We start from the raw sequence: 25,520 nt of genomic DNA on the forward strand, positions 1-25,520 counted from the left end.
GTGCTGCAGCTCTTTGGGTCAATGTTTTTTGCTATGGATTGTACTCTCAATTGTTCCCCTGGACAAGACAGATGTTTTTGGAGGAGAATGAGGAGCACAGTGATAACTGGGATAGCAGAAAACCTGAAAGAGGAGGAGATACTCATGAAAAGGCAAAAATAACCATGCCTAGACATCAGCAACCCAAGGGGTGGTTTCTAAGGCTGCCCAGCACAGGTGCTCCAGCTGTTACCTTCCCTGTGCACAGAGCCACCACCCTGGCACCTTTAGGGTGCCAACAGAAGCTCCTGGCCCCATTTGGGCCCCCTTGTGCCCTTTGTGACCTGCCCCTCCTGGGGCGTGTCCTGCTGGGTGTGAAAGAAGGGGAGAAAGTTACAGAAGGTCAGGTGGGTGTTCAGGGAAAGTCTGCCAGGTGGAGGTGGAAAAGGAATAGGGTTAACATGGGGAGAGCTCTTTTTTGTGAGGACTTTGGTGATCCAGAGCAAATCCAGGGCAGGTCTGCTCTTGTCCTTGCTTTTCCCTCGACTTTCTTCATAAACATGAATGCAGCAGGGCCACAACCACAGGGACAGCAGGTAAGGACAGCAGGGTCTGAGTACATTAAACCCGTAAAACCCCTGAAAAAACACCCCAAACCCACTGTTCTCTATCCAGAGCCCCCTGCATTGAAAAAATTACAGCATTTTGAAGTAGCTCAGTACTTGACATAAGTAGCTGGACTTGTTAGGCCATGGGGTTGAACTTGTTGTGAAGCCTAAGGCTGTGCTGTGTCAGGCAGAGATGGATCAGAAGGAAACCAGGAGCTGACAGTCTGATCAATGATAATAGTAAAGATCATTAATAATAGTTAGAATGGGCAAAGCTGCAGTTAAAATACTACCTTAAAATGCAGGAGTAGTTGTGATCTGTGTATTGAAACGCAGTATGGGGTTCCATCACAGTGTGGACTGACAGAACCAACCAAAACCCACCTGAGGGGTGTGAAACAACCCAAACATCAACACATTGAAGGGTGAGAAGAACCCCAGGCTCTTGGTGTGAGGGACAAGGAATGAAACTTTTCAATTGCCAGGCATTTCTTTGTTCATGGTCCCTCCTCTGAGCCACCAGCTTGGGCAGCTGAGTACCTGAACTGATGTGTGCTAGCAAACCCATGGGGATGAGAAGCTTAGGTAAAACCTTCTGCTGTGCCCATCAGGGAGATGTGGGCAGGGCTCCTCAGCTGCCCCGAGCTCTGTGTAGCCCCTACCAGCCCTCCTCCCCCTCTGTCACCCTTTTTTCCCCTTTCCCAGCTGCTATGTGCTCAGCATGGCCAGGCTGTGACCTGCAGCATCCCCAGGGCTTTGCCTTGCTGCTGGTGGGGAACCCAAGAGCTCACCACGGTTGGAAAAGTGACCTTTATTTAAAAAATAAAAAGAGCAACAAACCCCAGATGTTCTGCAATAAACCCCTCGTGCTGTCTTGTCCCAACACGTGTGCGGTGTCCCTGCTGACTTCTGTGGGGACACCAGGCTGGCAGCCACCTCCCCTGCTCCTGTCGCGGCCGGGAATGTCACACCGGAGCGGGACCATGGCCCGCAGCAGGCACTAATGCGGGTCCGGCTGTTCCAGCCCCCTCTGCCTCCTGCTCCGGCGGGCCGGGGCTGTCCCTGCCCGGGGTGACGGGCTGGGGACCCCGGGAGATGCCGTGCTGGCCCGGAGCATCCCTGGGCTGCGGGAGGAGTCGCTCCCGTGGCGAGTAAAACGAACCCAAACAAGATAAAGTAGTGGCAATGGGTGATGGGGGTGCGAGTCAGTCCTCGGCGGCTACACCAGCCCCGCCGCCTTCTCCTGCACGTTGTACTCCTTGCTCCTCTTCACCTTCCAGCTGATGAGCGCCAGCAGCACGGTGCCCACCACCTTGTAGCCCACCTGCAGCCCCAAGTATCTGCCAGGAGAAGAGTCACATGTCACATCCACAGCTGGCACTTCCCAGGCTGGGCTGGGGCCCCTGCCCAGAGAGGGGCACACACAGGGTACCTGTTTCGGAGGAAATCGTTGTTGTAGTAGGCGCAGAAGCGGCCCGGGGCGCACTGCTGCTGCTGCCAGTAGATGCAGGAGGAGTCGATGAGGGCTCCGAACATGGCCGGGGCCGGCAGCCAGGCTGGCGGGGAGAGAGGATGGAGTCAGTGCTGATCCCGAGGAGGCTCAGTGCCTCCTGCAGCTCCCCAGCCTCATTCAGGGATGAACACTCACCCAGCAGTCTCATCAGCAAGAACTGGACTCCGATGGCGAACGACTTCTCATCCTGGTTCACCACCCTGCAGGGGAGAAGGCACAGGAGGTCTGTTGTAGTGTGTTTTTATACTTTGTAGAACTTTGTAATAGTTTTGGGTTTGTATCCCCATATTTTCTCCAAATGGTTTACCCCACAGTGTATCCCCTCCCTTTACCTGTGTAATCCTTTTCCTTTGCTGAGATCATCCCCAAATCCCACCCTGGCTCTCTGTCAATCACTCAGCATCCCATCCCCTCCATCTAGAAGCTTCGGTCCAGGATGTCGAGTGATCAGCCAGAGGCCAGGGGTCAGCCCCCAAGCCTTGCCCCATATGCTGTCCTAAATGTCCATCCCCCAGTCCCCATCCCTTAGGGTCACTTATTGGTCAGTAAAATGTTATCTACTTTCGGTTTCCACCTCCCTTTAAATGTAACCTTGGCACAGCTCCCGGGGCTCTCAGCAGGAGCCCCCTGAGCTGCAGGGGCTCCTTTGGGACTCCTAGAACAAAACCTTGGATTAACCCCTGCTAAGAGTCAGCGCTTTATCTTCTACCCACGTCTCCAGTGTCTCTTCTGCTGCAAAGGCGACCAGCCTAGGTACCCTCAGTACCCTCAGGGCACAAGAGAGTGTCTCCCTGCTGTCGGCTGTGTTGGGGTTCCTGAGAGGCTCCCAGAGAGACAGAGCTGCTGGCCCTGGATTTGGCCAAGACTTGGGCTGGTTGCACATTTATAATATCCCATTGATCCCAACATGGGAATTATCACATAGGCTCCACACACCACTCACCGTAACACCATCATGTACAGGGGGTTGTGGGACAGGCAGGCGACCAGGGCAGCAAAGGAGATGAGGAATATGGCAGGAAGGAGCATGCGGGAGCAGCTGACTGGACAAGAGCCCGTGTAGGTGGAGAACAGCTCATGCCCATTCAGGGAACAGTTGTGGTAGATCTGTTGGAGATGTTTGGAACAAAACACAGTCAGACTCCCAGCTCCAGGGGCAGCCTTCTCGGGACAAATCATCCCACATCCCTGTGCAGGACACCCATAAGAGCACCAGCTCCAGTTTTAAGGCACAGCCATGGCATCCTGTAATGGGATTTGCCACCATCCCTGTTCTTCCAAGGTTCTTGGTTCCTTACAGCAATTCTCCAGGGCACTTTCCCAGGGCTCAGCACACCTTGTGGGAAAGGCTCCACTCCCTTGTTGCATTTGTTGGGCTCCTACAGCATCACTCCACTATTCCCAGCAAGGCTGCTTGGCTAACCACTTGTTTTACTCACCTTTTGCCTGGGGTTGGAGGGGTTGGTGGTGCTGTTGGTGCAGCCAGCGAAGCAGGGGGAGATGTATTCCGTGGTGTTTTTCCAGCACACGGGGTGGAAGATCTGCTTAGAGCACTGGCACCCAACCCGTGCCTTAACCTGCGGCTGGGAATTGGGTGTACTGCCAGAAAGGAGGGGGGAGAAATTGGTAAAAAGTTAAGAAATAGGACAGGGGGAATTAAAAAAAAAAAAAAAATCCCTTCTACTAGTTGAGCAGATTTCCTGTTCCTGTTTGGGCTGGGACACTGCCAGCAGCAGCCTGGCCTTCTGCCAGCCCCTGATCCCTGCAGGTACCTCTGGAAGCGTGCAGTGAATGTCACAGGAATTATGTTATGTCTACAAACAAGTACTGACACACTCCTTTTCCCTTTTTTTTTCTAAGCTGGAAATGATTCTCAGCCTGTAGAAATGGACCTGGGCTCCATCCAGAGCTGCACAAACAGATGTGTGAACAGCCACAGCTGGAAACACCACATGGACACAAACTGAAAGTGGGCACGTTCCCAAACAAGCCTGATGGCTGTGGAAGGGAAGAGGACAAACCCAAATCTGCCCTGTCTTCCCTCAGTCCCCCAAGGAGTGCATCTGCTGGAGTCTGAATCCTGCAGGAATGTGGTCCTGGGGAGCTGTCCTTGGGCAGGGTGGGATGGGGCTGCTCCACCCCACATGGGAAGATGGCATCAGAAATCTCTTCCTTGCTGGCAGTGCGCTGGGAAATGAGCTCAATGCACTTGACATCAAGCCCTACTTGTACACAAATGTCATTTTTATCTTAGGAAGTCATGGTAAGAGCCAAAAATATCCACTGAGGTGAGGAGAAAGATGATGTCCAGCTGGAACACTGGGAGCGTGCGAAGTGTTGTGGACACAATGTTACTAATTTTCCCCTAATAATCCAGAGTGAAAAATTACCCCCTGCTTGTTTGGCCCAGAAAATCATGGATAAACACCCTCCCAAGCTCTCTGGGCTCTGGAGCACCCAGATCTCCTCCCCATGCAGTGGGGATCAAGGAGCAAGAAGCGTCATGGTGACGTCTTCTGCCTCTCCACCTGCATGTGTCCCTCCCCATGGGTAAGAGCTGGAGAAAGGAGGATCTGGGAGCAGCCCCTGCATTACCTGGGGTGGTAGATGCCCTCGATGTGCCCTGTGGAGCAGCCCATGAAGAAGATGGGCAGGCAGATGAGGATGGAGAAGACGAGCACCACGACGGCGAAGCGCGGGATGGCGCGCAGGGAGAAGGAGAAGCGCTTCATGATGATCCCGCCCAGCAGCATCCCCAGCGCTGCTGCCGGCAGGTTCACAGCTCCTGCAGAGGGATGGAGCCTTCAGGGGGGTCCTGCCTGCCCAGAACCCCTCCATGGGCAGGGCACAGCTCTCTGGGCCCCACAGGAGTTGGGAGAACACACAGATCCAACTCTTGTCCGAGACAGGCAGTGGGGAATTTAAGGAAAGTCACCAACTACCCCAAAGTGAAACCATCATCCAAAAATGAGCTTTCACTGACTTCTTTTCCAGGATTTAAAAAGCCTGGGGAATATGGGCAGTTGGCTCCCTGCTGATGGATATTTTTGCCTCCATCCATGCTCACCTATGAGGAAGTTGGCCTGGGAGGGGGAGGCACCATACTGCTTCTCCAGGAATTTGTTGAGGAATGTGGCCAGACCCGCAATGACGGAGGAGAAGCTGCACTGAGCCAGCACCAGGAGGATGAAGAGGGGGTTGAGCAGCAGCCTGATGAAGATCTTTGGGAATCCTGCAGGGGAAACGTAGGAAAAATGTCTTTTAGCTATTTGTACTGGGAATAAACCCCCACCCTTAGCCTGTTCCCAGTAAGGCTATCTGTGGGATGATGATGCTGAACTGCTGGGGATGTCTGCGGGCATGGGAAAGCAGGAGGGGAGACACCCTCATGTGTCCCAGCAGCTGGCAGCACCATGGATGGGACATTGTGTCCTCTGGCCCCATCAACAGAGGCAGATGGACCCTGGGAGCAGCTCTGTTTATTTGGTCTCTTATGAGCTTTCTAATTAGCCGAGAGTGGTGGAGAGCCAGCATCCATTAAAGCCCAAATAAAGAACAGAGAGAGCTGACAGCTCCAGGATGTGACTGCAGTGGAGGAAGAAGCAAGGAGGGAGGGGCTTTATCTGGGAAGAAATCCTCCTGCAGCTAAAAGAGTCATCAATCTGGTGCCTCAGCAGTGACATCCCTCTCAAGCCTGTTTTGGCTCCACATAAACAGCATCAGCTGCAGTGGGTGACCTCGCTGAGGAGCTGTGGCGCCAGCAGCCCCATGCCCACTCCTGGAGACCTCCCAGAGACTCTTTTCTGGCACACTCCTACTGTTTTAAGGTTCTCAGTGCAAAATTTGAAACAATTGAGGCCCCACAGAGGTCTGTAGGCAGAGGGAGGCTGTGCCCACCTTCCCCTGGTCCTTTCTCCCTTGTGGTGCTGGAGCTGATCCACACACAGTGCTCCCAGCAAACCCCCTTGGTGTGAACCTGCTGGAGTGGGGGTCCTCCTTTCTCCAGCACAGCCCAGCATCCCCATCCACCCTCTCCTGGCCCCCCAGGAGTTTACTTTTGATGAACTCCAGCAGGGAGGTGTCCTGGGCAGCCCCTGTCTCCATCTTCCTGAGCATCCCGGCCTCCGTGTTCCGCTCCTGCAGGGAGAGAGGAGCAGCCTGTGCTGACAGGGCTGGCCCTGTCCTGGCACAGGCAGGCTCAGCAGGGCCAGGGGCTGTCCCAGGGGCCTGTGATCCCCAGCCAAGCCTGACAATTACAGCAAAGCCACATCCCATGTTCCCTGAGCCCTTCTCCAGGCTGGGAGAGCTGGGAGTGTTCTCCTGGAGAAGAGGAGGCTCTGGGGAGAGCCAATTCCAGGGGCTAAAGGGGCTCCAAGAGAGCTGGAGAGGGACTTGGGACAAGGGCCTGGAGTGACAGGACAAGGGGGAATGGCTTCACACTGCCATTAGGGTGAGATGGGATATTTGGGGACAATTCTCGCAGTGCTGAGACTCTGGCACAGAGTATCCAGAGAAGCTGTGCCTGTCCCATCCCTGGGAGTGTCCAAGGCCAGGCTGGATGGATCTTGGAGCAACCTGGGCTGTAGGAAAGTGTCCCTGCCCATGGCAGGATGAGCTTTAAGGTTCTTCCAACCCAAACCACTCCAGGATTCTGTGATTAAAGGATTATCTCAAATATCACTTCAGCCCCTGGGCAGAGCAGCAAGACAACAGCTTGCTGTTGGGAGGTTTTAAGAGCTTGGAAATCTTTCCTCCCCTGACAAAATATCTCCCTTTTAACTCTGCAAAAAGTCTGAAAATGAAACTTAGAGATAGTTCAGCTCAAGCCCGGGGAGTCCTTCAACCATAACTGCGAAATATTTTGGGTTTGAATTTACCTTTAAAGAATCAATGAGTAAACAATTTTGAAACAGAACTAAAGTAATTTTGTAACAAAACCAGCGAGGTTTGGCTTTGAAAACACCAAAATGATAAACATTAATTATTTTCCACCTTTTAAAATTTGTTTTAATGGGAAAGGGATGCTGGATTGCCTTCCTCCCTCCCACCGCTCTCCTCTGGGGACAGGCCTTCCGTCCCTGAGCACATCCCTGGCTCTGGAGATGAGGTCTCACCTCTCCTTTCAGCATGCACCGAGGGAAGAAGAAGTAGGGGATGGAGGTGAGCACCAGGCAGCCCGAGGAGATGAGCAGCCCCAGCCACCAGGCTCCGATCCAGCGCTGGTCACTCGGCGTCAGCTCCACTGTCAGTGCAACACACAGGGACACTGTGAGAGATCCAGGGGTGACAGGGACACAGCTCCATGGGAATATGGGCTGGTGGAGCCTGCACAGAGTCACTGTGGGCACAACCCAAGGGTCTCTGCACTGGCATGTAAGAGAAATGGATGGAGGTGGGAGCTCCTACCAGTGCTGGCAGCAAGAGCAGCCCTGGCTGTGTTTGGCCTGTGCTTTCCCTGGCTAAGGAAACAACCACTGCCACTCATCCCAGCTGTACCAAACCTCCCAGGTGAGTGCAGGATGGATTTGGTCAGCGTGGAAGCACACTGGTGGCCCAGGTTCAGCTCTAACCCCTGAGCCAACCAGTGACGCAGAGATTATGGGGGCCTGACTCCATCCTCTGCCCGGAGAACACAGTGGGTTGGACCATGCTGCTGACAGGGCTGCTGAGCCAAGACAGGGACTGGGAAAGGCTGTGCTGCTTTCCTGGAAAAAGTTGCTGTCCCATTGTTCCAGGCTGGGTCACTTTCTGCTCACAGGACCGAGGGAAGGCCCTGTGCTGGCAGAAGCTCCCGGTTTCCGAGTGCACCAAACTCCGGGCGTCTTCTCCGGAAAAAGGAGGAGAAGGTGAGAGCCTCGCTGTCTCCAGCACACACATCCTTTGGCTGGGCCAAGGGATGCTCATGAGAGGTCTGACAGATTGCCTGGCCTGCCTTGGGGACTCAGCTGCCCACAGCCAGGATGGAGCCATGGCCAGTTTGGGATGGAGCTCCGTGCCAGGGTGTGACAGGAGAGGAGCCCACACCCCTGTGGAACAATCAGCCCACTTCCCCAAACAGGAGCACTCCACTCTGGAGCCTGGACGTCATCATGGAGCGACCAGGAGAGGCTGCTAAATCCGTCTGCCGCTGTGGGGAAGGGGCCAAGGCTGTTTGGCATTTCCTGCCCACGTTCATTTATTATTCTTATCAGGCACCGGACAAAAATGTCAGGCAGGCTCTGATCTCTCTAAGGAAACACAGGAAAAGCCACGTTAATGATGGAGCTGGGGTGAATTCTTTAGTGATTAAGTTACCAGAAATAATAAGCACATGCCATGGATAAAGCAAATTGTCCCTGTGGTGGCGTCAGCTCAGCCCCTCGCTCTGCACGTGCTGGGGAGGAGGATGAGTACACCCAAGTTCTCTGTGTATCCATAGGGCAGTGCTTGCTCTGTGGTTCTCTTCTCCATCATGGATTCCTCAGGTTTCCCTGCTCCTCTCCACCACCACGCCGGGATTGTGGGACCTCCTCAGTGTGGTGGCAGCGGGCAGACCCAGCCATGACCTCCAGTGCAGCACCATGGGTTGGGCATTGGAATGTCCCTGCCCAGGGCTCTCCTTCAGTGGTAGTGTCAGGACCACCTGTATCTTATGAGGTGACAGAATCGAGTATGACTTTTCCAGGTCGGATCTTTGCAGGGTTTTGTGGGTCACAGGACTGGTGGCTTCTGTCACCTTTCATCTCAGAGTGACCTTGTGGCCCACAGAGGGTGTTTGGGGCCCGTGCTACCCGAGCAATACTCACCAGTGTGAACCCTCCCGATGTCCACGAAGAGCCGCAGCACCACGGAGCCCAGCAGGTATCCAAAGGCAGGGCCAAACACAGCAATGGCAAAGAGGATGGCTGGGAAAAGGGAGCACAGAGAGCCCCTGTGAGCAGGGAATTGTAGTTCCCATGCAGATGTGGCTTCTGTCTTCCCAGGAAATGCAGGAATGGTGGCACAGCACACAGAGGGGAGAAAGCACCCTTCCTCACAGTGAGAAGGTCCTCACTGCCCTGACACTGAAGGTGGTGTTTGTCTGGCAGAACAGAGGGGGAAGGCAGCTGCCTGAGGACAAATTCCCTCTGCTCTGCTGCCATCAAGGCTTTGCTGACACAATACAAGTAGTCAGCTACGTCATTAATATTCATGATATTCCTGAACCCCAGGGAGCAGCAGGGCACTAACATCCAGGTGATTGAGACCTTCGTGTCCTCTAACGTGCCAAGGGAAAAAACACATACTAATCCTCAGATTCAAGGAAAAATATTTTGGTGTAAACGTCAGGAGAGGTGAAAGATTCTGAGGGCAAAAAGGCCACCAGACCACCCTGGGTGTAGCTGAACCCTCCCATGCCAAAATAGATAACCCATAAGGTCAGAACATTTTCCTTTCATTTGTTTGCAATGACAGGATCCAAGTTCCCTCCTTGAGAGAAACTCTTCACACAACTTTCTCAAGATGTTTGAAAGGAGGTAATGAGCTTGAGCTGCATCAGACATAAAATGAAAAGGGAATTGAGGAGATGGAATTTCTGCTATACTGAGGCAACCCTGGAGCCATTCACCCTGACAGACATTCCCATAGCACCAATATTGTAAACAACACATCAGTCCCTCTTTCCTTCCTCTTTAGAACCTTTCAGGTTCCTTCAATACTCTTTCCTTTGTTTTCCTTGCAGATTTGAGAATTCTAAGGGATCAGTGGGACAATTCATTGGACAGTGATCCCTCACTGCAGAGGGAAGACAAGGATACTGGAGCTTGGAGGAACCTGGGATAATGGAAGGTCCCTGCCCAGGTGAACCTGGATGAGCTTTCAGATCCCTTCCCACCCAAACCACCCTGGGATTCTGCGAAACAAAACACTGCACAGCAATGTTCCCACTTACCAACATAGAGTGGGGAATTGTTGGAGTCTGCAAAGTCATCCACATAGGATATCCCAAAGGGCTGGATGGGCACGGTGCCAATCCCAGCCAGCAGCTGGGCAATGACCATCATGGCCCACACGCTGCTGGCCTCCTTCTCTGGGTCCTTGGTGCTGTTTGAGCACACAAATCTGCTCTCTGCATAGCACAGCTCGTCCTGCCCCTGGCTTTTGTTACCTGGAAGGGGAAAAAAAATGAGCATTCCAACACTGAGTACTGTATCCCCTGCCTCCTCCCACACTAAATCCCCAAATAGCAGGAATCTCCCAAACTCACTGAGTAGGCACAAACTGCTGGATTTTGGATGGATTGCTCATTTTATTCAGCAGTTCTCATCACCCTGTACTTCCTTTGCAGTATTATATGAGGTCAGCAAACAAACAGACTATGATTTGAATCACACTTTTAAAGAGTTCCATGGTTTGACGAGGGCAGAGCTAACTCATGGCTGGTTTTTGCTGTCTCTGCTCCCTTGTGGTACCCAGGCAGGAGCAGCGAGTGATGCCCTCTGGGGTCACCTGGCTGCCCTAAGCAGAACACCCTGCCCTGAATCCCTGCTGTCCCCACGGCTCAGGAGTGGCCCAGCTCCTTCCAAAACATGGCCCTTGCTTCTTCATACAGCCCAGACACCAGGGGACTTCACCCTGCTCCAGACTGCCATAGAAACTTCCACCAGGACTGAAGTCTCTTCAGGGGCTGTTCACAGACTGAATATGTTCTTTGCCATCCGGCAATCCTCATAATGTCAATATCTCTGCCCTGTCCATCTGGTTTTGCAGTCCATCCTCTAATCCTATTCAGTTTAGGAAAGTTGTTCTGAAAGAATTGTGTTCTGTGCAGAACTTTTGGGTCATTTCCATTCTGCATGGAAAAGTGAGCTGTCATTGTTCACATGAGCTTGTTCCCCAAGCCTTCCCAGTGAAAGCAGCAGCCTTCCTTGGGCTGGATCAGATCAGGATCCTGGCCAGAGCAGAGCATGGGGACAGGGGAGCTTTGCTATATCACAGAATTCCAGAATGCTTTGGGTTGGAAGGGACCTTAAAGCCCATCCAGTCCCACCCCTGCCATGGGCAGGGACACCTCCCACTGTCCCAGGCTGCTCCAAGCCCTGTCCAGCCTGGCATTGGGCACTTCCAGGGATGCAGGGGCAGCCACAGCTGCTGTGGGCACCCTGTGCCAGGACCTCACCATCCTCACAGGGAGGAATGTCTCCCTCATATTTAATCTAAACCTACCATCTCAGAGAAACTGTGGCTGCCCCATTCCTGGAAGTGTTCAAAGACAGACTTGGAGCCACCTGGGACAGTGGAAGGTGTCCCTGCCCATGGCACGGGGTGGAATGAAGGGCTTTAAGGTCCCTTCAAACTCAAGCCATTCCATGATTCTGTAACAACAGCTGGAATAACATGTGCAGGAGAGGCAGAAGAAATCCCACATGCAATTTTGGCATTCAGAAGGGGTTCCAAAGCTGTAATGACATCAGGTTTGACCAGCAACTGCCCCACCTTAAGGCTCTGTGTGAATCACGCGTGCCCTGGAAACACCCCCTTGCTTTGGGGGGCAGTCCCACATCACCCCTCTGGAGCAGCTGGTGCGGGTGTGTGGGGGCCCAGCCGGTGCCACTCACCCGTGCTGAGGGCAGTGTACTCGTAGGGGCCCGAGAGGAAGTGTGGCAGGGTGACCAGGAAGGCGCCCAGCGCCAGCAGCAGCCCGCCCAGGCCGATGACGCGCGGGCGGTGCACGCGGCTGCCGAAGTAGCTGACAAAGATGATGAGCACCACGTTGCCAATCTGGAAAAGGCACAGAGAACGGGGAGGAAGGTGAGAATCCACACAGAATCACAGAGTGATGAGGTTGGGAGAGACCTCTAAGATCATCAATGTCAGAACTCAGCACATCCCTCCGGGTGTTCAGAGCTGCCAGGCCCTGCCAGAGGGCTCAGAGACCCTGGCACACAGCCCAGAGCACCTGGGGATTTGATTGTGACCCTTGGAGCAAGTTACCAGCTTTGTATGAGGACCTGAAAGTCACAGAAGCTTGGATAGTATAATAATAAAATTATCACAGGGTGAAAATGTAGATTTTGGGATTTTTGGAATGGGGGTTTTGGGGACAAGATGGAGGAACTTGGGCATGTCCAGCCTTTCTTCTTCTTCTCCTTGGCTCCATATTTTGCTGTGATGTTGGCACTTTGGGACTGGTTTAGAGTAGAAGTTCACTCACTGTCTAACATAGGTGATAGGAGTTGGGAATTAAGTGTAAATATGTTATAGGTAGTTTGTAGTATAAAAGGACAACACCGCCTCGAGGGTGGTCAGAGTGCCTGTGGCTGCCCTGCTGAGCAGACCTCAGCTGGACAGAAAGAAAATAAACATTTATAAATAAGAATTTTATAAATAAGAATTAATAAACAACTTCAAGACCGAAAACTGAAGAGCTCTGACTCGTTCTTTGGACGCACGGACTGAAACAGAGACATCCTACACATCTCGGGGCAGCAATTAACAACTAAACTCCAAGAGGTTGGAAAAACTCTCCAAGACCGTCAGGTCCAACTGCTCCCTCAGCACTGCCAAGGCCACCCATGTCCCCAAGTGCCACATCCACGCATCTGTTAAACCCCTCCGAGGATGGGGACTCCACCACTGCCCTGGGCAGCTGTGCCAGGGCTTGGCAGCCCTTTCTGGGAGGAAATTTTCTCTCATACACAAACTAAACCCCCCCTGGCCCAGCTTGAGGCCATTTCTTCTTGTCCTGTCCCTTGTTCCCTGGCAGAAGAGATTGACTGATGTGGCATAAACTGACAATTCCTCCAAAACCAGCAAGGAATGAAACACATTGCCTCCACTCCAGTGACTCAAACGGACATGAGCCCTGCTACAAAGTCCAGCTCACTGCAAATATTTATGACCCTGGGCATTTGCAACTGCAGACAGCATCAACTAGAAAGCCATGAAACCACACAGCTTGCTCAGGCAAGTGGGTGAATACCACAAAATTCCCATTACAAGGGCTTTAACAGGACAGCCTAAACATCATTTTAGCTCTGGCATGTTGAAGCTGTCCCTGCTCATTGCAGGGGGTGGAGCAAGATGGCCTTTAAAGGTCCCTTCCAACCCAAACCACTCTGTGATTCTATGTATGGCTAAGAAAACTCTGTATTTATGTTTGTGTGGGCTCCCTTGTTTGTCTCTCTGTGGGTTTTGTTCTTGGAATTGCAGTAGGCAATGCACTAAGATTGCTGTCCTGGACAGGCAGGGCACCTCACACAGTCACAGACAGCAGGAAGTCTCAGCGGGCCCTGAGACATCTTTTCAATCCCAGATGTCCATGCTGGTTGAGGTAAGACCTCTTCCCCAGGGATCCAGGAGGATTCCCAGTGTCCAGATTCTTGATGGAGCATCCCTGTGCTCACCAGGGAGCTCATGAGCAAGTGTGCTGCCACTTGGTGCCAGCAAAAAACTCCCAGCCAGCAGATCTTTTCCTGTCATTTCCCAGGCCTCGAAGAGCTGCTAGGAAGGACAGAATTCCTGGAAATGTGAAGGAGGAAACTCATTTCAAGGGATTTCTTGATAAGAAAGTGTTTGTGAGAAAATCCTCAGGCGGCTCAGCAATATGCCTTAAACAGACAGAGGGCAGGGTTAGGTGGGATATTGGGAAGGAATTCCTCTCTGTGAGGGTGGGGAGGCCCTGGCACTGTTGCCCAGAGAAGTTGAGGCTGCTTTTGGATCCCTGGAAGTGTTGAAGGCAGGGTTAGATGGCGTTTGGAGCCACCTGGGATAGTGGAAGGTGTCCCTGCCCATGGCAGGGGGTGCAATGAAATGGGATGAACTTTAGGATCCCTTCCAACCCAAACCATTCTGGAATTCCATCCAGTGTAAGTCTGCTCTTGTCCAAGGGCCACCCCCACAGGACCCCCCATTCCCCCTGGACGTGGCAGAGCAGAATGAGGTGTGAGGAGGTGTCCCAGGGCACAGCACAGCTGCTCTCCCAGCACAGGGAGCCCGAGGAAGCCCTGGCTGTGAGCAGCCCTGCTTTGGGAAGGTGTCACCCAAATCCTGGCCACCCTTTGGGTGCTGCTGCCCCAGTTACCTCGTGCAAGCTGGAGATGAAGCCTGAGGAGAGGCTGGAGAGCCCGAAGCGCTTCTCGATGGTGGTGAGGCTGCTCTTGAAGTTGGCGCTGTAGAGGAGCTGGGAGAGCTGCAGGAGCCCATGGCACAGCACAAACACCTGTGGGCAAACAGAGAGGGACACCCCAATGAGGACACAGCAGGAATCACAGACTCAGTAAGGCTGGAAAAGACCTCCAAGGCCATCAGGTCCAACCTTGGACCAGGTACTGCCATGCCCACTAAACCTTATTGAGAAGTGCCACATCTACTTGCTGTTTGGACACTTCCAGGGATGGTGACCCCACCACTTCCCTAGGCAGCCTGTTCCAATGATTAACCACTCTTTCAGTGAAGAATTTTCCCTGATATTTGATGTGGGCCCCTCCATGCACCCTTTGAGGCCATGTGAGACCACAGTGCCCTGCTGCTGTGTGACTGCTGGTGACCACATCCTGATGAGTGTATTCCAGCTGGCTTTGGCCACTGGCAAATGCACCTCTGGCATGGAGCATCCTGCAATTCCCTCAGCTGGAAAGTCAATTAACTGAACCTGCTCCAAGGGATGTTGCTAGAAAAAGTCGAAAAAGGGTGTTAAAAGCCCCAGCGGGAGAGGATGAAATATGCACAGCGTATTTCTCACTACTGGAAGATTCCAAAATAGGATTCCAAACCCAGCATTTTCCCTTGAGCTGGGCAGTGAGCTGAGCCAGGAGCCAAGGTGAGCAGAGGCAGAGGAGGGAACACAGAGAATTTGGGAGCAATCTGGCTGAAATAGCCTGGGTGGGCTGGGAGAGGAGAGCTCTCTCAGCCAGGGATGCAAGAGGCAACTCACAAGTGCCTTTTGATCTATATTTAGTCAGAACAGTTTTCCTTTATTTTTCTTGGAATGGAATGTATCCACGCGGTGCCAAAAGCATTTTAAAATCAATTTTTGAAAATCCCAACAAACAAATAATAATAATAATAAAAAACCAGATGGGAAAAGATCTTTTAATTTAGATTCAGAGGAAATCAAATATTTGCTGAATACCGGAAGAGTGTCCCTCAATGATAACATCGGGAAGGGCAAGATGATGGAATGGGGGATCAAAGGGCTGACAGATTCCTGATGTTCTTGGCCAGAACAGCAGCAATAGTCCTTATGAGTATTTATCTGGAAGGGCGGTAGCACCCAGTAGTCCTGACCCATTAAATGATAAAAAAAATAATCAAAAAAGACCAGCTTGGAGGATGCAAATTCCATCAGTGGGTGGAGTTGTGTTTAGGGAGCAGGGGATGGTGCATGGCCAGGCCCAGCAATTGTAGCAGAATTTGGGTAGAAGATGTGCAAGAAAATGGTTTCTTGGGAGTCTTCTTCTGTGAAGGAAGAGAGATTCAGGCAACAGACTTGGCTGGGAATCTAAAAGCATAAGGGATGGGAGAGACAGAAAAAGAGAAGAGGATGGAGATGAAGGAGAAAATGGAGCCCTGGCAGTGTGAGGGCAGGCTTGGAAAACCCTTGAGACCATGGGGAAGATGAAGGAGAAAGGCAAACACCCAAAAATGAGGAAGGAAGGATCACAGGCACAAGCTACCATCATGGAGTCCCCAGCCACATCTAAGAGGGATGAGAGCAGACAGGCTGGCATCAGGCTGGCACCAGGCTGGCATCAGGCTGGCACTGCCATTGCAATAACCAGGAGAGGACAAAGTCCCAAGCCGGGACTTTGCCCCAACAAAAAGCTGCAGAACAGGAATTTGGGGTGTAACGTGGGAAATCCTCCCAGACAGGGCCAAAGTGGAAGTGAAATATCTGCCAGTAAACTCTTGAAGATGAATGACCTCTCCATCCTCCCACCATCAGCTCCCACACTTGAAATCCCATCCCAGGACAAAATCCTGTGGGTGGGAGCCGGATCCACCACTTCCCCAGGCCTGGCTTGGAATCATCGTGGGTTGATCTGGAGCAGAGGGGTGAGGATGGCAGCCAGGGAGGGGATCTTGCTGCCAGAGAACATCAGTTTGAGTCCATGTGGCTCTGGGCAGGCTCTAGAGAAGGCACTGGAGCAAGGAAGTGCTGGTTGAACAGCAGCGGTGTGGGAGCCCCAGAGCAGCTGGACTCAGAGCTCTCCTGCAGGCAGGCGCCAGCCAGGGAAGCTGAGCTGTTTACCAACAGGGAGGGAAGAGGGTGGATCACCAAGGCTGAATTTAGCACAGCAAATGTCAGCCTGACCCCAGGGCAGATGGGAACACAGAGTGTCACGGACAGAGGGGATGCTGGCACGGAGGGGAGATGAGGAGGAGAGGCAGCCTGGCTCCTCAGAATGATGGGGGTGGCAGGAGATGGGCTGGAGGCATGGAAGGACCATGGGAACCATGGCAGGAGAGGAGAGGAGAGGGACAAGCCATGGGAGGGAAAGGCAGAGCTGCCAGGACATACCCTGAGATGTGTTCATGCCTTGCTGATAACCTGGGATGGCCAAAACAGAGCCCTGGCTCCAGAGATGCCTGGGAACAAGCTGGGGCTGCCTGCCAGGAGGGAAGATGAGGCAGGAGAAATGCAGCTGGAGAGCACCAGCAAAGGGAGGGGAAAGCCTTGCGGTGTGACTGCTTCCCCCTGCCCGTGGGTCCTTCTAGTGCAGCTCCTGTCTGCAGGATGAACCGGAAAGGCGGCAAAGCCTGGATGCTCCCGGGACGTGGGATGGGATCCCACCCTGAGACCACACAGCAGCCTCAGCCCGCGGATGTGCGGAGCTGGGAATGGGAGGGGAAGGGCAGGGGTGATTTTTTTTCTTGGGAAGAACCTGCCACCCCAAACAGCCAGAAAAGGCAAAACAACCTTTGCTCCAGGACTTGTGCAGTGGAGTCTGGCTTTTCCAGACACACTCCAAGCATCTGGAGGTGACATGAGGTCTGATTCAAGACTTCCTTGGAACTCAGCAGACTCAGTTTTAATTATAATAAGGACATTCTAAACCTTGAAGGCTCTGAGTGCAAAAAACTGGGAGAGGACCTTACTTGGAGGGCTCCCCAGAAGGAGTCCCTGCACACCCTGAGGCTGGTGGACATGAGGGGCACCATCCTCCTGCCTCTCCCATCCCTGTCTCTCTTCCCACGTGTTCCCATCCCCACATGCTCACACTGACCACCCACAACCTGCCGGTGTACGGAAACCAGCCCCATCCCAGCCCTTCCAGCTGCTCCAGATGTGCTGTGCTGCCCCAGGAGGGGAGGGAGCTGCCCTAATCCATCTTCCCCGATGACAAGAAGGGGCTCTTCAGGAGGAGCTGGGCTCGCCGGCGGGAGGTTTGGCTGACGCAAAGCCGCGGTGGGAGGCTGAGGAGCTGGGGCACTCCCAAGCGCTGACCCTCCGGAGCAGAGGCTCCCACGGGAGCCTGGAGCATTTCTGGAGCTGCAGGCAAACAGGGCAGACAGGCAGGGAGCAGCACAGGAAGGCCAAAGGCGCGCGCCCACGTGGATGGACCTCCCCAAAATCCCCTCGTAATCGTCCCCGCGGTTCTTTCGGAGCAATCCCGACTCCAGGCTGTTTGTACAAGGCACTTGACTCCCTTCCAAAAGGAGCTGCAGTTAGAAGGGAAGCAAACTCCTGGGGGACACAGGCTGCTGCCCCCACCCAGCTCGTGGGACCAGCGCCTCCCCAAAAGGGCAGAGCTTTTTCCAAAGGAAGAGAAACCCACCCCATGGCACAGAAGGGGAAGGACTGGTCCTTCCATGAGAGCTGGCAAGGATTCAGTCAATCCCAACCTAGACTTCCATCTGAGATGTGTCCAACAAATACTCAGGTTTCATTTCAACCATCTCTATGGAGCCTCCAGGGATCTCCAGGAGTCAGGATAAGGCTCTTCCAGGTGGGAGCCTAACTCTGCTCTGCGGATCCTGCTACGCGTGGCATGGCCATTGCTCCAGCTGGAGGAGTGAGTTAAGGGTTAATTCCTTGCTCTGCTTCCACAGTTCCTGTTCAAATTCATCCCTCACCTCATTTTTCAGTGTCTTCCCCTTGGCAGCCCTGGTTGGAGATAAAGAGGGTGGAAAAGACTCCAAGCTGCCTACCTCTGGAGTCTCCCTGTGCTTTAATCTCCTGAGCTTGCAAGAGAAAAAAAAGGAAAAGGAGGGGGAACTGTAGGAATTAATAAGAATATCCCCAAAATTTTAACAGGGAGAAGACAGAATGTTTATTTTAGAGTAGTAAGATCAACTCTTACTACACTGGGAGATCCTCCAGCTGTAGGACAGCTGAGGACACCCAGCCCAAAAGAAATATGTCAGCTGGATATGGAAAGTGTAGGGTTAGGGTTAAATAGAGTGGGGAAATACACAATATATCCCCCCTTGGCATCACTTTCCTATGGGTAGCTGCCTGGATTTGTAGATCAAGAACTACCAAGAAGGATGAAAAAAAAGCACAGCATTTCCACAAAGGGAACGAAACACCCTGCACAGAGCCCATCCTTTGGCACAGAACCTCTGAGCCTGGCCTGATGGCAGAATTTGGCTTCTAAGTGGGATTTGTATTGCAAATAATAAAATAATGTATAAAGTAACCTGATCAGGGATTGTCTGAAGCACGCTGGAATGACGACTGTCTACTGCCAAGCCACGCATGTTTTACACGCCCAGCTGTCACATGCAAAGACAATATTTGCTCTTTTTGCAACAAACACACACACGGGATTTCCTGGCACTGCATCCCTTCCCAAGGCCCAGGTGAGCCCAGCTTTGCCCAGAATGGAGGGTTTTGGCTGCAGAGCATTGCTCAGGCAGACCCTCAGTGTGGGATGCTTCCTGAGAAAAAATCCCCCTCAAAATAGGATGCTGGGCATCCCTCAGCCTCTCCTCCCTCTGGCAGGGTGGTTGGTTGGTGTTCCTTCATTCTTTCCTGGAGGTCTCTTTTCATTGTGGGCCATCAGGACCCACTGAGGGTTTCCCTGAGGCAGGTCCAGGCTGGCAGTGCTGTGCCTGACCCACAAGTGTGTGCAAACACTGCTCCTGCCTGCCCGGCCTCGTGCTCCCTATCAGCGTCACTCCTCTCCCGTCCTGCTCCCATAATCTTATCTACACTGACCACTCCTTGCTTGTGTTTGGGCACCCAACCACCTCGCCCCTCATAAAATTACCTTGCCTCAGGTCTCCTAGACCTTGATCCCACTAAACTTTCCAACCCATCTTTTTCCTCATCCCACTGCTGGTGTTGCTGGTGGAGACCCAGGTGGTTCTTCCCTTCTGGAGCCTGATCCCACCAAAAGCAGATGTGAGCATAGTGTTGGACCATCCAAGCCCAGCATCATCACCACAAATGCTGGAAGACCCTGGTCCTTCTTCTCCTGTCACTGAGGACCCTCCTGGTGTCTTTGCCACAAACACTCATCCAGCCTGCACAGTGCCCAGGATTGCAAAATTGCTTTGATTTTCCAGCTTACATCAATGGCTCTAATCAGCCATCACTTTCTCCTTTCCGTGTTCCCCTCTCCAAACCTACAGCCACGTTGCCTCCAGATCTGTGCCTTGATAAATCTCCTGTTCTGGCTAAACAAAGACATTAATAATCTTTTCCAACAGGATATGAGAGAACAACTGGTACATCTCCAGGCTTCTAGAGTACACTCCTCAGCAAATTCCTTTGGTCCCTTGGAAGGAAGGGACAAAAACTTGTCCTGCTGCCGTTGGGACCTCAGACCCCAGGGCCAGGCTCTGTTTCCTCTGCAGGAGACATCCAGCCTCCCCAGGGAGGTGAGAGCTCCCTACTCTGCTCCCTGCTCCCAGCACCTTCACCCCAGGATGCTTTCAAGCCTTATCACACTCTGAGAGCCCACAGTCTCCTCCTGAAGTCCCCTCTCCTCCCCTCTTCCATTCCCTCCCTCTCCTTCCCCCAGTTCAAACCCAATTTAAACCTCTCCTAAGGCTTTTAAATCTCTCTCTGGATCACCTCTGGCTGACATAAGTGAGAATAATTCTCCGTTGTCCTCCTGTTTCCTTTTCCATGCCAGGCATGGAAAGAAAGCCTCCCCCTGCCTGCGCTCACAACACTTTCACACTGCTCCTCTGTGCTCCCCAGCTTCCAGCTGAAACCAGTCCAGCTCCTCTAAATCAAAAGATATTTATAAAGCTCTCCTGCTTGTCATCTTTCTGGGGATCCCAAAATCAATTAAAATAGTTCAAAACCACGAATGAGACAGTAAAGGCGAAGAAGCCAGAATAATTGAGGCTCTGTAAACAGAGAATTCCTGTGAAATAATACTTCTCCAGTGGTTGCCTGGGAGCAGAAAATGGACACAGAATCACAGCCTCATTAAGGCTGGAAAGGACCTCCAAGATCATCAAGCCCAAGATGAGCTTAAATCACATGGCTGGGGCTCAGGACTGGGGGACACTGGTGGTGTCCCTGGCCATGGGTGGGTATCAAAAGCTCCTTCTCCATCTTTCAGGCCTGTTTCAGTCCTTTAGGCTGTGAGGCTCTCGGTGTCCCCAGTCCCACCAGGTGCTGGCATCCACCTGAAGGTTGGGCTCATACTGCATTTGCTGAGCAGCACAGCTGCGAGTCCCCAAACCCAGTCAGCACGACCCTGGCAGCTCTGGTGAATGTCCAAGCAGAGGGATCAGAGAAATCATGGGATGTTTTGGGTGGGAAGGGAGCTTGAAGCCCATCTCATTCCACCCTCTGGCATGGGCAGGGACACCTTCCACTGTCCCAGGGTGCTCCAAGCCCTGTCCAGTCTGGCCTTGGACACTTCTGGGGTTCCAGGAGCAGCCACAGCTTCTCTGGGCACCTTGTGCAGAACCTCAGCATCCTCACAGGGAACAATTTCTCCCCAGTATCCCATCTGAATGTCCCACCATCACCATCCCCATGTCCACCAGGGCTGTGGGAGTACCGGGATGCTCCAGGTTTGCGGCTGAGCTCGGAGCTCAGCAAAACCACCCAGCGCCAGCACCCGCACCCGCAGGAGTTTTGTGCTCTGCTGTGTCTCTTGCAGGGGATGAGGGTGGGAGCAGCGGGCAGCACTCAGCCCGAAGGCAGAGCAGGGCTGGCTCAGCCAGGAGGCACGGCCGGGGCAGGCGGAGCCCGGCGCTATCAGCAGGGACCAAGCCCGCTCTGTGTCACAGACCCAGTGTGACCGGCAGTGACTCCGCAGCACCACGCGGAACCGTCACACCGGGCTCCAGAGCAGCTGGAACCGCACCTATCCAACCCACGGCCACATCACATCCACCGGGAATTGCTTCCTGAAGCGCAGCTGCGCCGCTCCTGCATCCCCAGGACTCCAACCCCATCCCATGGAATCCCCCAAACTGCCCCTTTCCACCAGGACTTCTCCCTCCCCGGTGCCCATCCCTGGCACCATTGTGTTCCCACACCTCCAAACATCACTGGCTCTGGGTCCAGTTTTCCACTCCTGGAAAACACCCAGAGAGAGATGGGGTCTGGTACAGGGGGTGGTGGTCCCTGCCACAGGCATCATGGAGGGGCGAGATGATGGAAAAATTATTTGTTATTTCAGCCCCAGCACGGCAAAAGACACCCTGGATATGATCCCATCACATGGGCTTTGGGGATTAAATATGAGCTTAGTGGTTAACTCTTCCAAGTCTTAATTGTGTCCTTCCAGGCCTGTTAAATGTAGGGAATTTTGTTGTGTTGGAAATGCTGTCCCCATCAGAAGCTGCCATGCCTGTGTGAGGATGTTGTGTCTTACAGCTCTGGGGAGGGTGATGTCCACAGCTTCCCATAAAATCTGGGGCTGGATGAGGCTTTTTTATAATCCATCATTCATAGTAAAGTGGCTTCTTGTACAAATAACAGCTACAAACCCTTTCAAAGCCAGATGTTGGCCACACCTTGCCCTCTGATGACCATTCACTCCAAAACTACCCAAAATAGGAAATTCCCCACAGTGGAAATTCCACTGTGACACTTTATTATACTACTCATTTTTGGGGGCTGAGGGAACTGACACTGCCCCCAGGCTAATCCTTTCTGACATGAAGCAGTTCTTTTGCTAATGTATATGTTTTTAATGCAAATGTCACAGGACAGGAAGAGTGAATAGGTCAGGAAAGGGTGGGGGATCTTGTTGCCTGTCAATTTATACATTTTTTCTTAAAAGCAGGAATATTTCTCTGAGGGATGGGTGTCCTGACTGCCCACCATCCCAGATGGAGCACATCATCCCTCTGATGCCAACAAGCTTGTTTGGGTAGAGCTCAAACTGTTCCTTCACGTGCTTTCACAGTGCCACTGCCAGACTGCTGACTCTCTAAACCAGAAACAATCCTAAACTACAAGTTTTGAAGTAAAAACTTTAAAAAGTAGTTTCAAAGCTTTCCTGCAGGCAATGGTTTTGCTGCCACAAGCAAAGTGACACTCCCAAGTCATCTGCCCTTGGCCAGATGCCCCTACAAGGTCCCATCCAAGCGCCCTGGGGCATGTGGGGTGCTGAGCACCCAGCCTGGCCCTGGGGCACCCACACCCCACAACCTGAGGCTGCCTGTGGGCTGTACAGATGGAGCAGCGCTTATTTGTTGGGGCTTTTGTTTTTAATCTGAAAGTTTGACATCCTGCAAGAGGGTTTGGCAATGTTTTTTCACTCCAGGCTGTTTTTGCTTGCTGCCAGTTGCCAGAAAAGAGCAACAACTGCAAGAAGGGCTCTGGTTTTGGGTGACTTTACTCACCCCAGCTCAGGGTCGTTACTGCAGCAGCCTGGAGGGGGCTGGAGGCAAATTTTGCACTTCCAGCAGAGCAGAGGACAGGTCAGCAGTCCCCTCCAGAGGAACATCAGTGTAGCCCAGGGTAATCTCAAGCTCTTTCTCCTGGAGCCCACAGCCAAAAAGCGCTATCAAATCACCTGCTGGAATAGCCCAGCCTGGGCAGAGGGGACCTTCAGGGGTATGGGAGTGGGAGGCACCATCTGGGATCAGCCCGTGGTACCCTATAGCATCCCACAGAGCCCCAGCACAGCCCGGGGAGCAGCACCGTGCTCCGTGCAGGGTGCTGGCAAACAAACCCCAAACCCACCCCGAGCACGACACCTTCTCCACGGCCACATATCCTGAAAACCTCTGGGCTGGGAAGAGCTGGCACAGCACACAGCAGGAACAGAGGTGGGAAAGCACAGCCCGGCACGGAGGGTCCTGCCCGCCGGTGCACCTGGCACATCCCGGGCACATCCCTGGCACATCCCAGGGCACATCCCCGGGCAGCGGCCGTTCCCAAAAACAGCTCACGGTGCCCGTGCGAAGAGGAGCTGCCAGGGGAGGATGGAAATCCCCCCTTCCTTCCAGGGACATCCCAGGGACAGGAACCAGCACGGGCAGCAGCCTCGGGGAGCATCCAAACGCGGGGCAAAGAGCGGGAGGGGAGGAAAGGCAGGTGAGGGGTGGTGTGAAGGCAGCGGGATGGGAAAGGTGACACACGGCTCGGGTGAGCAGTGTGCTCTCACACCAGCAGCCAGCTCAGGAGCCTGGAGCTCAGGCAGGGACCGACTCCCAGGTGAGGAACTGGGCAGCCAGACCTGAAAACCCACCGAGTTTTGTTTCTGTCACCCAAAAGCTCTGCTCTCGCAACTTTTTAAAGCAAGCCAGTGTTATTCCGAAAGAAAGCAGTGCTTTCTTCTCACACCAGGATGTGGTTAATCATTCCCCGAGCAGCAGCACACCGTGTACCAGAGCCGTGGGGAAGCTCACGGAGAGCTGCTCCATGGGGTGAAACACCCACGTGCCGAGCAGGGCATCACTCACAGAGCCCCCCAGGACTGCCCCGGGAGCTGGAATTCAAATTCTGCATCACCAAACCCCCCTGGTTTCACGGGGGTGCCTGGGGTGGGCTGGGGACAGGGCAGGACCCCCCTCCCTCGCCGCCAGCATCCCTGCCCCATCCTTACCTTGATATTGCAGAAAAACCTCCTGGAGCAGGTGCCGGAGCTCTTGGGGATGTCAACCGGGGATTTGCCGACCTCGGGGTGGACTCCCATGGCGAGGGCTTCCCGGGAGCCCGGCCTTGCGGGGCTGCTCCGGGTCCGCGCGGGCTGTGCCGGATCCCTGCGAGCCCGCGAGTGCGCCCGGCCGCGGCAGCGCCGAGTCCTTATAAACCGGCTCTGGGAGCGATGATGAAACGCTTTCTCCTCCCTCTTTCGCTCTGCGCGGCGAGGGAACTTTAAAGCCGCAGGAAGCCGCGGCAGCGCAGGTGGGGACGCTGCGGAGGGCGGGATGTGACAGCGCTCTGCCCACCCTGGGGATACCCAGCGCCCCGAGCCACCCCTGTGTCAGCCTGCGGGACCCGGCTGGGCAAGGAAACGGCTCTGGCAGTGCGAGGAAAACCACTGGGACTTTAATTCAAAGGTCTCCTTTCAGCAACTGAGACTTGGCTCCCAGGTGGTGGGGGGGGGAAAACTGGGTGGTCAGATGGAGAGTCCTTCCTTTGGCCGTGGGGTTTTGGAGGGACAAAAAGCCGTCAGAGTTTGTTTTTATCGAGAAAGCTGCACTGGTGAAGCTCCTGAGCGCTGCCTTTTTTCACCAGCACCTCTCAGGGCTTTGTTTATGCAGAGCGCTGATTTATTTTGCAAGCTCCTCTCAGGGGGAAACGCGTCAGAAGGAGAAGGGCAGGTTGATCCAGCCGGGGGAGAAACCAGCTCCAGGTGCTCCGTCCGCGTTATCGCTTCCCTCTGCAAAGCAGGTGGGGAGGGCAGGGGGACCCCAGGGGGACACCCCGGCCTGTGCTGGGGTGGATAAATCAATCCCAGCCCCCGGATGGTTTCCCTGGGGGGCTGGTGGGTTTCTGTGTGCTGTGCCACGGACAGAGCCCCCTCTGTGTCACCCCCGGCCCCGTCCGTGGGCGCTCACCACGAGAGGGTGCCTGGAGCCCGTGGGAAGCGAATTCCCGGGCGCTGCCGTGCTCCCTGCCCACCCTCGGGATGGGACCTGCTCAGGGCAGCGTGACAATCAGCGGTGCTGAGATAAAAAGAGCTCATTTGGGCTCTTATTTGGGCTGCCAGCTCCCCAGTTTCTGAAGCCTGTCCCAGGACGGGTGGGTATCACTGCCTTTGGCGTGGCAAAAGAAGCATCCTTGGTTTCCAGCTTTCTTTTTCCGCTCCCCAAATTTGCCAGATCTGCACTGCGAAGAGACCCTTTATTCCCCATCAGAGTTAGCCAAGGTCTTTTACCCAACATTCCGAGGCAAGATGTGGAAGTTTCAGGCTCACCAAGAGCAAAGCTCAAGCAAACCAACAAACCAACATCTCTGCTCCTCTCCCATCCTCCCAGGAGCCCAGCGTGCCACTGACCTAATTTTTGAGGCAGTGCCTGACCTGCTCCCTATCCCGTTTATTTTGCAGCAGCTGTGAAGCTCACTCTGTCATAACAACCCC

General features: G+C 53.6%; 1 protein-coding gene across 1 annotated transcript; it reads right to left on the reverse strand.

Moving 5' to 3' along the window:
* Positions 1-1,383: 1,383 nt before the first annotated feature.
* Positions 1,384-24,347, reverse strand: SLCO2A1 (solute carrier organic anion transporter family member 2A1). The gene is made up of 14 exons (XM_005489543.4): positions 24,039-24,347; positions 14,144-14,281; positions 11,679-11,841; positions 10,013-10,228; positions 8,886-8,984; positions 7,215-7,342; positions 6,156-6,237; positions 5,168-5,332; positions 4,696-4,885; positions 3,540-3,699; positions 3,044-3,207; positions 2,236-2,300; positions 2,020-2,143; positions 1,384-1,927 (listed from the first exon to the last, which is right to left on the reverse strand). Exons 1-14 carry the CDS (start codon positions 24,126-24,128, stop codon positions 1,807-1,809), a joined length of 1,905 nt encoding a protein of 634 aa, XP_005489600.1. The 5' UTR covers positions 24,129-24,347; the 3' UTR covers positions 1,384-1,806.
* Between the last annotated feature and the right edge of the window lie 1,173 nt (positions 24,348-25,520).

This window comes from Zonotrichia albicollis, chromosome 9, assembly GCF_047830755.1.
Source record: "Zonotrichia albicollis isolate bZonAlb1 chromosome 9, bZonAlb1.hap1, whole genome shotgun sequence".
In the NCBI taxonomy this organism is placed as follows: Eukaryota; Metazoa; Chordata; class Aves; order Passeriformes; family Passerellidae; genus Zonotrichia; species Zonotrichia albicollis.

Bases quoted from the DNA above. Each gene is read 5' to 3' on its own strand.
- SLCO2A1 (XM_005489543.4), bottom strand. From the start codon at position 24,128: ATGGGAGTCCACCCCGAGGTCGGCAAATCCCCGGTTGACATCCCCAAG. The intron at 10,229-11,678 runs GTGAGTGGCACC...TTCCCCTTCCAG, and splicing joins GTACACTGCCCTCAGCACGG to GTAACAAAAGCCAGGGGCAG. The intron at 4,886-5,167 runs GTGAGCATGGAT...ATCCCTCTGCAG, and splicing joins CCAGGCCAACTTCCTCATAG to GAGCTGTGAACCTGCCGGCA.